Source organism: Trachemys scripta, chromosome 18 (assembly GCF_013100865.1).
Source record: "Trachemys scripta elegans isolate TJP31775 chromosome 18, CAS_Tse_1.0, whole genome shotgun sequence".
Taxonomy (NCBI): domain Eukaryota; kingdom Metazoa; phylum Chordata; order Testudines; family Emydidae; genus Trachemys; species Trachemys scripta.
The window spans coordinates 18960536-18977124 of NC_048315.1; the positions used below are offsets into that span (position 1 = coordinate 18960536).

Below are 16589 nucleotides of genomic sequence, written 5' to 3' on the forward strand. Positions count from 1 at the left end.
GAGGAGACCTTTCATGCCTTGGCCGCTGGCTCACAGATGGCCCAGATCAGGACTGACTGAAAGCCACTCCCGTTTGACAGCTGCATGGGCCCCTCTGATCAACGGAGCTGGGGGATCTCCTCCAAGCTGTATTTGGCCCAGAGAGGGTGGGGTTTCATTGCACAAGCATGTCCAGAAGTTATTCTGCAAGACTGCCCTGGTGGCCTAGAGCCATGTGGGGAATCCCAGGCAGATTCCGCATCCAGCCTGCTCTGTGGCAAAGCCCTCAGATGGCCTTACGCAAACCCTGCCCAACGGGGTCTTTGGCGACACGCTGCAGATCGAGAGGCTAACGCTGGATTCCTCCCAGCTCTGGGGTAAGGAGAACTCTGTTCAGCCTTGGACTGAGCCTGGTGATCTCAAGCCAGCCCGTGCACAGTCCTCTGTTTCCCAGCACAACTCAGCCTCCATCTGGCCTGGGGCTGGAAAGGGCATTCTGTGTTCAAAGCACGGCTCTTTAAAGAGGTGCGGACACCGATTCCAGTCTCAGGGTAACCAGGGTCGACAGCTCTTCGCGGCACCCCAGGGACGGCAGTGCTAACCAGACCACGGTCACGCCAAGCTCCTGTGGCCAGGAAACGCAGTGCTACCTGCTGGCGACAGAGACCTTTACTTCTCCTTCCAGCAGCTCTGGCGAGGGTGTCTGTCCTGGCAGCTTTCCAGGGAGAAACGGATTCCCAGTGTTACTTGCTGTTAAAACAAAGGGAGCCAGGCAAGGCCCTGAGGACCCAGGATAGACGGAGCAGCTATTCCAGGCTGCCAGGGCTTTCTATTTCATCCGGAATCGATCCTACTCTGAGATCCGGGGACGTGCAATCCTCCTGCACAGCATCTGTGGTCCCCGCCAAGTGGGTGTGGAGTACGCTAGGGCCCCACCACTATCCATTTTCTCAAAGAACACACCTGTGCTGCAGGCACAACAGCGCCTCCTTCTGGCCTCCACCAGGCAGCTACAGCCCCCCCACACCACACCCTCTCCTGCAGGCTGCCTCTCCGCTGACCAAGCAGGGAGAGGAGCATATCTAGACAAGGTGGTAACGAGGCTGGTGCCACTCCGCTCCCACCATCACGGCCACGGGGAGAGACTCCCATAAGGGTGTAGCATAGGCAAGGAGGGGAAGAGTTTGGGGGAAACCAGCACAAGTGCCCAGATACCATGGTGATGGTCACCAGACAGACAAGGCACATGCTATGGGCCTGACCCAAAGCTCATTGACTTCAGTGGGCTTTGGGTCAGGCCTATTACAGGGTCTGGGCAGGGAGAAACCACGTGTCCCGGTGTGCCGGACATGGTCACCCAAAGGGAGGCTAGAGGTCAAAGCAGGACCCTGACTCTGAGGAGAAATGGGGCAAGGAGACCCCCCTCTCCCCCCCCCCGCCCACACACTGCTATGCAGCACCGTGCTGGCTTGGGGCTTAGGGCAAGCATAAAGCAGGGAAAGGCCAGTGGTAAATGCAGCCTCTTTGGCACATTTGCGGTTTTGATGAAGTTTCCAATCAAAGGAAGGAACGGGGGTGGAGGGGACCCAAACACGGCATTCTGCAGAACTGTCTTAATGATTTGCAGCCGGAGCAACAATTCCCCCGGCCAGCAGAAAGGTTAATTCTGCCAAGAAGCGTTAAGTGGCTGATAGACTAAAAACAAACATTAGTCACATGGCTGCAAACTGCGGGCAGGGTTCGGGCCTCTGCCTTTATGCCAGGTTGAGTTTTTTGCCCTCAGTTGCTGTCTGCCACAAACTTACTCCCCAGAATAGCAAAAGCTGCCGTTTGGGGCAGCGGGGCCCGGGGGGGGGGGACGGACGGACTAGTAGTCAGAGCGCTAAGGGAACCCACATCAGCTCAGCAGGACTGGTCTGGCAGCAGCCAGAAGGCAGACAGCTCGCAGGTTCTGGTGGCCATTTTCAGTACCGTACGAATGCGCTGAGGGGAGGGGGGGGGGGGGAGAAGAGCTATCTAAGCCGTCGCTCGCACCCGCACCACTGAGCTGGGCATGGTCCTAGAGCAGTGGTGGGTAGACGTGGGTTTAGTCTTACTGCAGTTTCGTTTCCTCATCTGTTTAGCACGTTTGGTGCTTCACACCCATCTCAGAGTGGGGTGGGGCGGCTGAACGCAGCAGGGTGCCATTTTCAACGCCTTGCCTGAAGTTGCAGCAACTAAATCTGTACTGAGGCACCCATGGTTTGGGAACCTATGTGCCACTTTAGAGAATGAAATGATTAAACTGTGGAACTCACTGCTACATGAAATCATTGGGGCCTAGACTGAAAGGGATTGAATATTAGTATGGATAAGTAAAAACAATAATTCTGAAAGTATCTCTAACTATTAGACCAAGATGAGACCTAATATGGGGATAGATTTTCCCACATCCGCTACTGTGGGCCTCTTTCTTACACCTTGCTCTGAAGCATCTGGTACTGGCCAATGTCAGAGACAGGTAACTGGACTGGATGGACCAGTCTGGCAATGCCCATGTTCTTCCCAAAGCTGGCCCCTCAGATAAATAACTGACCTTATTTATTTTAAAGAGCCCTTCTTTTTGTCCTGTTACCAGCACCATTTTCCCTGCTCCCGCCTCACTTACATTCTCTGTGATTATTTGACAACACATTTTCCAAAGCAATTTCATTTTACGGGGAGCTGATAATTTGAATCGGTGTGTTTTGCTGGAAGGAATTTCAGGTTGCTAAGAAAGGGTTTCTCCCAGCATTTCAATGAGCTACAACTGCATTCTGGACAGGTTTTAAAATGAAATCAGTGGATCAGATTCTGTTAAATATAGGCCACAGATAACATTTCCTGCCTTAGACAAACTATTAAGTACGTAGGGAATACATGTAGGGAATGTCAGATATGGGCAAACTAGTCTGTAGATTGTTTCTTTACATACTCCAGGTTAGATATTAAGGACCAGCTCCTAGCTGGTGCAAACCATTGTAGCTTTATTGCGGCCAATGGGGCTGTATCAAGTTACATCACTTAAGTGTCCGTCCCTAGATCAGGGGTGGGCAAACTATGGCCCGGAGGGCTGCATCAGGCCCTTCAGACGTTTTAATCCGGCCCCGGAGCTGCCCTTATCAAACCTTTTGTTTCAACAACTGTGAAACAATATGAAATAAAATATTAAATATGATCGTACTTAGAATATCAAAGCCAAAACAAGAGTCCAAATGAAACAAAACCATGGAAATCAACCCCTCCATTTCAACGGCATACCATTTTGAAATTTTTTCCATTGAAAGTTGTGTCAAGATCAACATGCTCTCGCTAATCATTCTGATTTCAATCCAATGGCATTTTCCAACTCTTCCAATATTTCTCGGCCAGCGCCAACAACTAATGAATCAGACAGTCCTGGGAACCATTTGGCTCACTGCTCCAGAGAACGGCAGAGAGGAAGGATGGTTCAGTGGTTATGGTGCTAGCTGGAGACCAGAGTTCAACTCCCTGTGTAACCTTAGGCAAGTCATGGCCTTACGCTACAGTGCTGAGGGTGTGAAAAATTCCAACCTAACCCCCAGTGTAGACGTGGCTAAGTCGACGGAAAACTCTCCTCTTGACCCAGCTCTGTCTACATTGTGCCACAGCATGAACTACGGAGTTGTGAATTGCAGAGAGCACCAAAGAGGTGCACTCTAGCTGCCCTGCAACGACAAGGTACCTACTTCATGTTAACCCTTAGCTACCGCTGCTTGGAGAGGCGGCTTCCTACAGCAATAGAAAAAACCCTTCCACTGGGTTGGTGCCATATAAGCACCTCAGAAAGATCCTGGTGGAGCAGGCATTTCATCTGAACAGAGGAAAGCAATCCAAAGAAAGGTTGCTGCGGAACAAGGTAGCACGAGAGGTGCCTGACCGAACGTAGCTGGAGAGAGGCCATTTTCAGCTTCCTCCCAGCAGGTTTTAATGTCCCATTGTTTATGGGAAGCCATAGATCCTCCGGGGAGGCTGACAGTTTTATAATGAAATGCCAAGGTTGAGTTGTGTGCATAGCTTGCGGTGCTGGAAACTTCCCGTTCTGGGGGTTTGTTAATCATTGCTGAAGCTAAATGACCCAGGACTTCTGGCTGAGGCTGGGAATCAAAGCACCACTAAAAAGGTGGCAGTGACTCCTTTTGCCTTGATGGTTTTTCCCACCATTAACTCTAAGGATGCTGGTGTTTTCTGACTGCCAGGAGGATGGCTGCTTAACAGGACAAAGGAGCAGTCCTAAAAAATAATAGCGTCCTGTTTTCTTTATAAGGCCCCAAAGCCGCCTGACTTACCAGGGAAACAAAACTAAAACCCAGGTTAAAGGGAGCAGAAACGGGCCACGACTTGCCAAGGGACATGAAACTGAAGCTCTGCCCTCCCTTTGCGATGGATGTAGAAGGCCTAAAGGGGGTTTTCTAGGGTTTTTTTAACCTTGGCAACGTCAAATCTTGTCTTCCCTGTTTTAGCGAACATGGATAGGCCTCCCTGGACTGCAGTCATACCTTTGCTTGCAATGGAGACTTGTTACAAAACTCATCATCCCGGGGCACCCCTGCCCGGTGAGGCCTGGCATCACGGTGTTCCCGCCTCAGTTGTCCCACAATCAGCTTCGGCCCTACTTTGGCCATAGAGGCAACTTGATGTCCGGCCAAGCCAGTTTAAAGCATTCAACCCCTTCCGGGGTTACAGAGTCCCTTAGTCCAAGTCTTCAAGCAACATCCAAACAAGAGTCTCCAGTCCCACAGGACTCAGCCTTCAGCCCCCTTCCTTACAGGTGGGCTCCCAGCAGCAAAGGCCTGCCCCAGTCTACCTATTGTGGGTCCTGGGATGGGTGGGCAGAGGCCCACCCTCTTCAATTGAGGGGGAGGAACCACAACTCCCAGCTGGCAAACGGTTATGGCCTTGGGGCCAAAAAAAACCCACAAGAAAAGAGGGACGGGAGTGTGGGTCAAGGGATCCAGAGGGGCTCACAGAGCAGAGAACCCCACACAGCCTCCACGATTCCTCAAAAGACTCTGAGGAGCCAGTGGACACCGCCTGCCCAACCAGACTCTGCCTGGAGACGTGATACAAGGAACCGGAAGCAGAATCCACAGCCACAGAGCAAGCCCCCCCCATCCAGTTCCTCCTCCTGCTGCTGGTCTTGTGCACGGCTCTCCTGGCCAACGCCAGGAGGAAGTGGACGGGGAGCTTTTGCGACTTTGTGGGGGTCACGGATAGCATGTGCAAATCGGAGGAGATGTGGAGGGAAATGCAGCGGAAGGTGCAGCGAACTCCAAGGGCTCCGACTGTATTCCAGTAGCTTGGGTAACTCCAGCAGACAGAAACGGCCTTTGTTCAGATGAGACTCCAATATTGGGGTCTACATTTGTGCTAGCTAAGCAGGAGGGCAAAAACTTGAGGCAAAACTGTACCTGAAGGCATCAGCATGACCCTGCTAGGACATCTGTCCATGGAAATAGCCTCTGCAGGAGGGGTCCTGGGTTATCTCCTTGGGATTCAGCAGGGATATTCCTCCTCTCTAGATCAGATGTACAAGCACGGTCTATAAAGGTGAAGTGACTTGCAGCCTGTATTCATGCCCCATCCTCGGCCAGGAACAAGGAGCAGGTACAGCAGAAAGGCAGAGGGGTGGAATAGCATGGTCAACAAAACGGCCACAGGAATTCTTCAACTAACGCTCCAGCTGAAGCCTCCAGGGGGCCCCTGATCCCCTAGGAATGCGAGGCTTGGAGTCTCCTAAGAATTAGCCACATCCCTCTCCCCACGCCCTGCTACTCTAATCTCCTCTGTAAATCTGTGGCCATACCAGGGCTAGCTAGAAATGATTTAAACCACCCAGCTGGCACTAGCCTGCTCCATTTTGGATGCTTTTGCTGTGCCGCTGAATGCTCCACACACGACCTTCCATTGAGGTCCACAGGCTGGGGCGTGGGAGGGGTCAGGGTCAAAGCCACCAGCCTTCAGGAGTTAGAGCACTGGGTTAGTGCAATGGCTGCTCCTTGCCAAAGGTGCCAAACCAAGGAGCTGGTCAGAAGAGAAATACCTACGGTGGCTCAACGTGGTCCCCATTCGTCCCCAACGCAAACCCAACAAACCCATCCCTGGTCCAGTTCCACTGGCTGCAGGGGAGAGACCCCAGGCACAATACAGCCCAGGAAAGCAGGAGAGGCTGCCAGCCTGGACTGCGGTTCACTGGCAGAACCGTGTAGGGTGTCAGGCGTGAGGCCTTGCAGCTCCACTTGCCCAGTCACCGGGCCTCCCGTGAGCGCAGATGAGCCCGAGATGACCACTCTGCCTGACTGGCCGAGGAAGCCAGCAAGCTGGCGGTTAAGTGCCCCAGCTCTAACCGAGCTCTGGTGATTCACCACACCGCCCCTACGCCAACCAGCAGGCTTGACAGTCCACATCCCAGTTGATGACAGTGGGGAACCTGTTCTGAACTAGAAGAGACAAGCTACAGGTCACAACTGAGGTGCATTGGGGGGAGCGGCCCAGCATTAGATTAACAAAATGTGCGTAGCAGCTCAGGCTAGAACTGAACTGAGGTGGGGGAAGCTCACACAACACCTGTCCGCGCTATTTCTGGTTGCTAGGAGTCCCCCACTATCAAATGCCACTGAATCACCCACAATTAAACAATAAACAATCGGCAGCTTGACGGCTTGGGAGAAGGACGCGTAACATTTCCCCGGGGGGAGAGGAATCATTCGCATGGACGCAGCACGTTATTACAAGCAGTCTAGAAATAGCTTCTTGAGAGGTGCCTTTCTGGTGAGCACCCAGAAACTGCAGAAGGTGAGAAACCCAATCCCTTTAGGGCAGCCAGCTGGCAAGGGCTGGGTTCCCGGCTGGCAACTGGAGTCACTCTTCCCAGAATGGTCCACCCGCCACCAGGCCCTGGACCCGGCCCTCCTTGGAAAAAGCTTATTTCAGGTGCCAAACCCAGGGTGTACCAGAGCCAGAATGGAAAAGCATGACTCAGACACAGCCAGATCATTTAGGAGCACGCAAGGTTTGTCCTGGTTAAGCAGCAGCAAGTTGTAGATTCACTCCACAAACGGGTTCTGCTGCATTTTGTCCAAATCCCTCTTTTAGGCCTGATCCAGAAAGGTACCAAGGACCAGCTACTCCAGCGAAGTCAACCGGGGTTGTGGATTTTTAACAGGGCCCACCGAAGGAGATTCGAGTGAGGCACCCAAAGATAGGGGCTGTGTTTGGAAACGTGGATGTAAACGGAGCTGATGTTGCACGGAGAACATGCCTGGTACACAGGACGGCATACGGTGGGGTTTCCCTATAAACACATTACACATACAGAAACCCATTTCTTTCCCTGTGTTCCTAACATGACATTAGATTATTGAAAGGGAGTGTCAAAAATCGAGTTCATTTGATGCTGTTCATGGCTCTTTGCACACACAAAAAAAACAAACCAAAACTATCTCCCTTGGCTCGGACCATAGTGGGGGAGAAAAATCAAAGGGGTCTGTTTCCCTCTGGTTTAGTCAGTTTCAAGTTTTCAGGGCAGCCAAGTAAGTCTAGGCTGCAAACACTGCCAGGGGAGATTTGTGCTTGAAAATGACTTTTCCCATTGTTAAAATGAGGTGAAAATTTGGGGTCAGGTTTAAGCGTCTCTTGAACAAGAGGCACTTGGGTTTGTTCAGATTCCTGCGGGAGCTGGATCCATGCACCCACTGGGTCGGATTCATATCTCACACCTGCTTCACACTGGGTAAATAGCTCGCGTCTATTGCGCTGTCAGAGGCGAATCAGACACACTTATGGCAGAGTTTCCATAAGTCATCCCTGCCCTGTATCCATCCTGAGCTGCATATTGTAGGCCAAATTCTGCCCTTGGCTACCCTGGCGTAAATCCAGAACGATCCATTGGAAATGGAGTTATCCTGGATTTACAACTGTGCCAACCAGAGCAGGATTGATCCCTACAGGGCCTGAATCACCTCGCGCTGACGCTGGTGCCACTCTGCAGTAGAACCATTGAAGTTGGTGGAGTTACACTGGGGAAAAGCTGGTAGAAGGGAGAGGAAAAAATCAGGCCTTAAGACTTTTACAACCTCAGAAGTGATTACAGGCCGGGCAGAACATCCCCAGGGTCACTGAAGGGCAAATCCAGGTGAAGTGGCAAGTTCAGAGCTTCCTTCCCAGTCTGTTTCCACGGATACAGGACACCACTAGCTCAGACTCTCCACTGAGCAGTCCAGGGCCTTGAACCCTCGGGATTCATGGCCCCAGCAGTGACCCCTCAAAGCACTTACTAACAAACACAAAGAGGGCCAGCGAAGCCAACCCAGAGCTGGAGACAAGCCAAGGCTGCCTGGGGAGCGAATTTCATTCCAGGCATCGGAGAAGGCAAACCCATTAATATATTAACAAATAGGCTGCCTAAAATGTCAGGGTGCCCTGTGGACTGAATTGGACACCACAGGCGCAGCTGTGGCTATCAGCAACCTCGCGGATCAGTCACCGCGGAGCTGCCGGTTGTACCTACAGCTGGGGCTTTGGGTCGGTTTACAGATGTGGGGGCCGATCTTCAGCAGGCACAAGTCAGCACAGTCCCCAGGACTTGTCATTGGCGACTATGCGGATTTAGGCCAGCTGAAGATCTGGCCCACGGAGCGAAAGCCGGGAGCAAGGATCAGAGCCAAATCCTGCTGTAAACGCAGAGTAACTCAGCTGGAACAAATGGAGTTACTCCAGATTTTCGTCAGCAGAGCAGGTGCACCACCCACAGACATCCACAACTATAATGGGCCGGATCCTGGGCAGGTATAAAGCAGCATCGCTCAGTGACCCTACCATGGTTTACACCAGCTGAGGAGCTGGTGTATGGATTCAACGGATTGAATCAGAAGAGCAATTAATAAAAACAACCCTGCACCCAGGAACGTCACTGAAAGTGTCGGGAACCGTGGTCCGATCCAAGGCGAAGGGTTGGGATCCTGTCCTTAGCTTTGGAGCCCAGGGCACCGGAGTCGCAAGGAGAAAGCGCTACTGAGGAGCCGCACTGGAGGTAGACAGACCGGATCAGTCTGGCCACCCATCCCATGACACATCTTGTGCCTCCCTCCAAGTTAAAGCAGGTTGGGACAGATTCTGATCTCACCCAGGGGTAAGATCCATTGACTTCAGCAGGGTTCCTTCCCTTGCTTACACCCTCGCGTCTACCGAAGGTACTGACACGGCCCCATCACTAGGCTATCCGGGCACCTCAATCTTTGCACGCCTTTATCCTCACAGCCCCCCGTGAGCCTGGGCAGGGCTGTTACCCACCTTTCACAGGTGTGCCACTAAGGCGCCGAGACAAATCCGTAGCAAGCAGAGCACCCAGGTCTCCCACGTCCTAGGCTAGTGCCCTAACCACTGGACGATCGTTCCTCAGAATTAGGCCCAACTTTTTGAAGGGGATCCCCTGGAATCACCCCATTATTCCTTTCACCCAATGCTAAGCACCCTGCACCAGCCCTACTGGCTGGGTGTATCTCCAGGCAGTGCCTGGGAGCTGCTGCGTCAGCTGGAGTAGGAATTGCTCCAGAGTGATGGAGGTGATTCCCTCTCCCTGCAGAGAGGGTGAAGCACAGGTACACGGATCCACCCCATGGCAGCCCAACCGGTCACCTCTAGAGCACCTGGGTGAGCAGCAGTCACCACTCAAAAATGGTGTATGGAACCCGGATGAGAAAACTTGTCTCCCAAACGACACACGCTAGCAGCCCTCAGCAGATACTTCTGCTCCTCGTAAGCTTTTCTGTGGGGACGGCACTGCCTCACTTGCCATTTCCGGCTGTGGAGCCCCCCTAGGGTAGCAGTATTGGCCCACCAGACCCTCACGGCTGCAGCACGACTTCAAACCCTCATGCTCCAGCAGCCTGTATGGAGAGGCTCTCTCGGTGCACAGAGCCTGCACCACCTCCCCTGTGCAGCCTGACCACCAGCTTTAGGGGAGGAGGCTATGCAGAGCATAAACCTGAGCAGTATTTGGTTGGCCAAGTTAAAGACAGAAGAACAATGGTCCAGATTTCGAGGCACTTTAACATAGGCAGATAAAGATAATTAACCTTGTTTTACAGAGGGGAAGTGACTTGTGCAGGGTCCCCCAAAAGGCCAACGATAGAGTTGGGCATAGAACCCAGGTCTCTTGTTTCGCCAGCGAATGCCGTACCCACTAGACCACACAGCCACGCTGGTGAAACAGGAGCTTGTCCAGTCCCTGTTCCCTGCAAACGCAGTCTATGGGCAACACAGTCTTTAAAATGCTGTTTCACCCTCAGTTTTCCGTAATGTCCAATTCTCCTCTCATTCACACACCAGCAAATCAGGAGTGTGGCATTATTACACGGACGTAAACCTGGTTTCAGAATCAGGCCCGTAAAACACTCAAAAATCACATTTCTTTCCTTATTTAGGTCTATTCCTTTTCCATGACGATTGTTAGGGGTTTTTTTTTGTCAGCCTTTCAGCCCCACCAACCCGAAGGCTGATTCCTTAACACTAACAGCCCCCGGAGATAGCTGTCCTAGCTGAGCAATTCAGGATCTACACTGGGACCCTGGTTACAAATGCCTCCATATGGTAAGAAGCAAAATCTCGTCTATTTCATTTACTAACCCTTTTCCCCTTCACTCATGCAGCTGCTTCCTCTCCTCTCCCCCAGAAAAAAAGCGACATGTAGCCACTTCTCCTCTTCCCCAAGAAAGGGCCAGGCAGGATGGAAAATAAGAATCAATCAGGAAGCAAATAAATAAGTCAATCAACCTCCTTTGGTTACATTATGATTTTTTTGGTTTCAGTCCAGTGTCTGTAAAAGAGAAGCAACATGAAGAACAGGCAGGTGCCGGGACGCTGCCTTGTACCCACTTTCCAGAGCCAGAACAGGCATGCTCGGAGGGGGTACGTGTGTATGGGGTGAGAATCCTAATAAACATGCATGCATCAGAAAGGCATGTGGCGTATATTGGGAAAGAACCCCTCAAGCGTGCCTACACCTGGAGAGGGTGCGTGTGTTGGGGGAAAACCCTAAGACCAAGACCTCGCTTGCTTGGGAAGGACGCATGAGTGGGTGTGTTGGGGGACTAACCCTGCAAGGTGTGTGGGTCTGTGTTGAGGAAACACGCCCGCGCTGGAGGTGTGTGTGAGGGTTCACATGCAAGAACTACGCTGGGAGTGTGGGGTGGGGAGGAGATCCCCAAAACCTGCCTGCAATAGGGGTTGTATCTGAGTAGCAATAACCCTATGGACAGGCCTGCACAGGGGGTAGGGTGGGGGTGACAGTCTTGTGGGTAGTTGGGGGAGGAAAGGGTACCACTTTGGCCATGCTTGTTGTTGGGGGGCTGGGGGTTAACATGCCAGTCCGGTGGGGCTGGGAGATCCCTTTTCCCTGGCTCAGCACCAATCTCTATCCTCCCTGTGTTTCATACACCACCTCGAATCTGCGAGCTAGAACCAACCCAATCCCCTCAGGCGCTGGAACTGGGGGGGCTGCCGCACCCCCGGCTTGAAGTGGTTTCCATCCTATCCAGGGTTTACAGGTTGGCTCAATGGCTCTCAGCACACACACACACACAAACACACACACACACACACACACACACACAAATGGTGCCAGCCCCCCTGCAAATCACCCCCAGGCTGCCTGTGCCCCACGCGGGACAGCCCAAGCAGAGCCCCCCACCCCTGGGGCTGGGCAGAGGCGCTTTGACTCACATGTCCTTAGCTGGCAAGTGCTTCCCCTCCACGACCCGTATGAACAGCGAGCTCCGCTTGGCCATGGCCGGTGCCAGTCCGGGCTGCAGCCGCTCCGAGCCTGGCCCGGCAGCGGGACGCTGGGGACTGAGCCCAGCCGGGCAGCTCCCCGCTCCATTCCCCCATGTGTGGGGAGCTACGTCACGGCCAGCTCGCTGGCCTATCGGAAGAGGGAGGGGCGTGGCCAGGCGGGCAGCTCCAGCGGTGATTGGCTGTTGGCGACAGACTGAGCCGCTTGCTTGCTCTGTGGTCAAGGCACCTTTAATGCTCCCACTCTGGGGGGTTGCTCTTCTAAAGCGAGGCGGCGGAGTGTGACACCCGACTGGGTAACGCGCCCCTGAACTAAGAGCAACCCCGGTGATATTAGTGTCGGTGAATCAGCCACAGCTGCGGCTTCTCCGCCTGATGCTTTTGCAAGGGCACAATCTGGATCCCCCAGGCAGCCTGCAATCCCAATCCTCCAGTTTCACACCATCGACTTCAGTGGAGTCCCCATGTACATGTAAGCAGGAAGCGGCCCTAGGCGGAGGGTCTGCCCTCTGGCACCTTCAAACATGGGGCAGAGACCTACAGCAGCAGACACACCCACCGAATAATACACGGGGAGGGAGCTCAGACAGTGATTTATTAGCAACATTCTTGAGCAAGCGAGTACCCAAGGTTTCCAAGCCCTGCACTGAGTTAAATCCGGTGTTGCCTGCAAACTAGAATACAAATGAGCATGAAAACACAGGGAGACGTTGGGATAAATACATTCAAGCGGGCTGAGAAGTTACCGAATGCGGAGAACCAGATGCTAACATTAGAGAAACATACAAAGAGCCCATCCCATTGTTATTTGTACTGCAGCAGTAGCAACTAGAAGCCCAGTCATAGACCAGCACCCCATTGTGCAAGGTGCTGTACAAACACAGAGCAAACAGATGATCCCCGGCCCATGGAATTTACAATCTAAGCCTGTAATTTACAAAAGTTTTGCACATTGCCTGATGGATCCCAATAAAACCTACTGATCACAGGAGAAAAGAAAAATACACCAAAGAAACGTTTAATACTGGCCAGCAAAGTTATCAATGCACCTCAACTCAAAGAAAAAAAATACCACTGGTTAAAACAAAATTATATTAAGGCGAAGAGCCTAACATTCTTTTCACTTACAATGAAGGGACTCACGCGCTGCTTCAGGGAAGTTCAAGGAGTTACACTGGGACAAGTCAGGTCTGTATCTTCCTCAGTGGAAAGGGGAGTTGGGGGTCTATATTTCAATAATCTATCACAGTTGACATAGATGGCCAGGTCCTCAGCTGGTTTAAAGTCTCTTTTACATCTGCTGAAGTTCTAGCCACTAATTAACTACAATAGAAAGAATCATTTCTAACTTCCCATCGACCTCCCAATAAATAACCCTCCACCACGCGTCCCCTACTCATCCCCTCAGTCTCACACACAACCTAAGGGACCCTAAATAACTCTGGATACAATTGACCAGAAGCAACTGACCAAGAAAAATATAAACACACCTTTCCATACACGGAAATCTGCTGCACCGTGTCTCAGACAGGAGCCCAGAACAGCTTGTGTGGGATCCTTCCTTTCAGTGCATCCCCATAGCCAGCCCTAACTTTGAGTGCTTGGAACAAACACGACTGTGCTCCAGGAACAAGCAGAAAAACTGTGTGTGTTTCTTGGTGCACTCATGGTCTCTGGGACTGCATCTCCTGTCACTCGCCGGTGCAAGTCAGCCGCAGCTGATATAAGAGAAAAAAGAATCAGGCATGCGATAAACCAGACACCTGAACCTGCAAACTTTCCTCCCAGGAGTAATCCTTACCTATCTGAGTAAAACCTTTAGGCCAAACCCTGAGGCGCTCACACAATTCTCCAAGGAAAGTTTTGCCTGAGTAACGATTTAGCCCGTTTATGTCAATGGACATACTAGTGCTGATATGGGTTACCCACGTGAATAAAGGCTGCAGAATTGGGAAGCCCATTTTCTTCTTGACCAATCTCCTACCCTACCTGTGCTCTGTTAATCAGTAAATGGGATGTCCCTCATTTCGGAGCCTTCTCCCCCACACCGGGCGTTACCTCAAAATCAAAGTACGGTAAATTATTGACCTCAGAGACTGAATTACAGAACTAGTGTAAATGTCTGTAACGTGAAGTCTTTAAACCATGATTTGAGGATTCAGTAACCCAGCCGGAGGTTCGGGGTCTATTATAGGAGTGGTTGGGTGAGGTTCTGTGGCCTATAACGTGCAGGAAATCAGACTAGATGATCATGATGGTCCCACCTGACCTTAAAGTCTAGGAGTATAGGCCAAATTCTGCTCAAAGCTACACTGTTGTAAACATGGATTTACTTCAAAGGAGTTACTTCAGATTTTCATTGAGGAAACGGGAGAGCAAACTGTAGCCTAATGCTGTATAGGCTCAAGACACTGTGGAGAAGGTTTTGGGCAGTCAGGGGACAGGTAGGAGGTAGGGTCCTGGGGGGCAGTTAGGGTGGGGGGGGTCTCAGGAGGGGGCAGTTAGGGGACAAGGAACAGGGAGGCTTAGGTAGGGGGTGGGGTTCTGGGGGGCAGTTAAGAGCAGGGGTCCCAGGAGGGGGCAGTCAGGGGACAAGGAGTGGGGGGAGGGTTGGGGGCTCTGAGGGGGGCAGAAAGTGGGAGGGGCAGGGGCGGGGCTAGGGCAGGATGGGGCGGGGCTAGGGCGGGGCTCCTCCCATCCTCTTTTTTGCTTGCTGAAATACGGTAACCCTAACAGATGGTTATTAGCCCATCAGCAGCAGGTGGTATAGATGGCGATATAAGCAACCTATTGGCCTTTATAACAACCAATTAACCATTTATTAAACCATCTAGCAATTTATTAATCCTTTCTAAAAAAAAAAAGTGGGACACATCAAGGTTTATAAAAAGCTTTCAAATTCTTGGACATTGTAGAAGAGCTGGGTATTCACACGTAATGTCCCTGCCCTATTATTTTCTGTCTCATTTCAGGCCTTTTTCTTACATTGTGCCAGTCAGTGGAGCATCAGCTGATTGAAAGGCAATGTGCGCAGTGATCAGAACAGAGTACCGAGCGTCAGGACTCTGCCATTCTATTCCTGGCAACCCACCTGCAGGAACTTGGGTAACTCCATTTTTCTGTGTCTTGGGCTCCTCTTTAAAGAAAGGGAAAACTACCTTGAGATGTGTGGATGAGAGCAGCAGCTGAAATGCAAAGTATTATCTCACTCACACACACACACACTCACATGCCGCTCTACTCCATCTACCCACACTGTTGTCTTTCTCTCTTCCCCTTGCTCCAGTTCCCTCCCGTATGCTTCCCTTCATCGTCACTCTTGGAAAGAAGAAAAACAGGCAGGAATTCAGGAATTCAATTGAATTGAATGTCACATACAGCCCGTAAAAATTCCACTGAGGTCAACGGCGTTCTGCTGTTATAAATGGGTGTGGGAGCACACGTGGGGGTGGGTGAAGGGAGTTTGCTTTACCTTACATCCTCCTGCAGATTGAGTCTCCTGCCTGCCATCTCCAAGTGGTGCAATTCTAGTGTTTTACCCTGAACTGAAAATTAAAACTATTTAAATTTCAGATAGTTGCACAGTTGGACTGTAAGTTATCAGCTCCTGGAAGAGTTCACGATGCTGTTTAAATGTTGTGACTGTTCAATTTTATACATATGGAATTTGGGTTTTATACAGACTAATTTTGCACTTTTACAAATAAAGGGAAAAATAATAAAATTTTTCATTTTTATATCTCCCCCCCCAAATAAAAAAACAATCCACCCCGCCACACTCAATTTGCACAAATCCACACCAGTTCATTACTTTAGCACTCTCACCGGGTTCTACTGGATACGTAACGTACTCTGCTGTTTACGGCCTGGCTGATGTTGGCCTTACAAGCTTTATTTTTAGTTTTTTAATTCAGAAATCCAAGTTGCCCAGATGTGACACACACGAGCTGGATCCAGGATTAGGAGAGAGGTGACTTCCTCTCCAGACTAAGCCATATGGCATTTTATTAACAGCTCAGCCTCTGCAAAGGAAGCCTGAGCCGGGATCCAGTTTCAGGAGACCAGAATAGAGGCCTTTGCCGAATGAATTTGTAGGGGCCCTAAATTCTGCCCTCTGACCACTATAACTATGGACTTCAGTGGAGTCCCTCCTGATTTACAGCACACTCACACTCACTCATGCCCGTCCCCCCAGTGATTTACACCAGGGCGAGACAAACACATGGCCCCCACTAATGCCTCCAAGAGCCATCAGGTTTCTTTACTAAACTAGGGCCCCAGTTTAACCAGTGCGCCTAACTCTCAGCACGAGTCAATGGGACTATTCACATGCTTGAAGTTAGGCATGTCATTGCTTACCTGCGGGCCTAGGCGCTTGACTACAAATAGCCCATAGCACTTTTCTTCCAGAGCTCTCGAAGTGCCTTGACAGAGCAGGGCAAGTGCAGTCCTATGGTTAGAGCATTACCCTGGTATGTAGGAGATGTGGGTTCAGTTCTCTACTACCAGCTTCCAGCATGACCCATGGCAAGTCACTTAGTATCTCTGTGGCCAGCCTGTACAATGGGGATAATAGAGTTACCTTGTCTCACAGGGGAGTTCTGGGATTGAAGACATTGATGTGCTTTTATATCTGCCAAGGAAGCATTATATCCTATTTCACCGCTAGAAAACTAAGGCACAGAGAGACATGACTGACATAAGGTCACACAGCTGAGCTGGGAAAAGAATCAAGGTCTCCTGCTCCTTAGCTAGGTACCCAAGCCACCAGGCCATGCTGC

The 16589-nt window shown here is 51.3% G+C and overlaps 1 protein-coding gene across 2 annotated transcripts in view; it reads right to left on the reverse strand.

The window, feature by feature from the left end:
* RASA4B (RAS p21 protein activator 4B) overlaps nt 1-11913 on the reverse strand; it is a 47495-nt gene extending 35582 nt beyond the window's left edge. For both annotated transcript variants that reach the window (XM_034752590.1, XM_034752589.1), the window contains exon 1: nt 11740-11913. In XM_034752590.1, the coding sequence (XP_034608481.1) occupies nt 11740-11804 (65 nt within the window). In that variant the 5' untranslated portion in view covers nt 11805-11913. The remainder of the gene's footprint in view (nt 1-11739) is intronic.
* Between the last annotated feature and the right edge of the window lie 4676 nt (nt 11914-16589).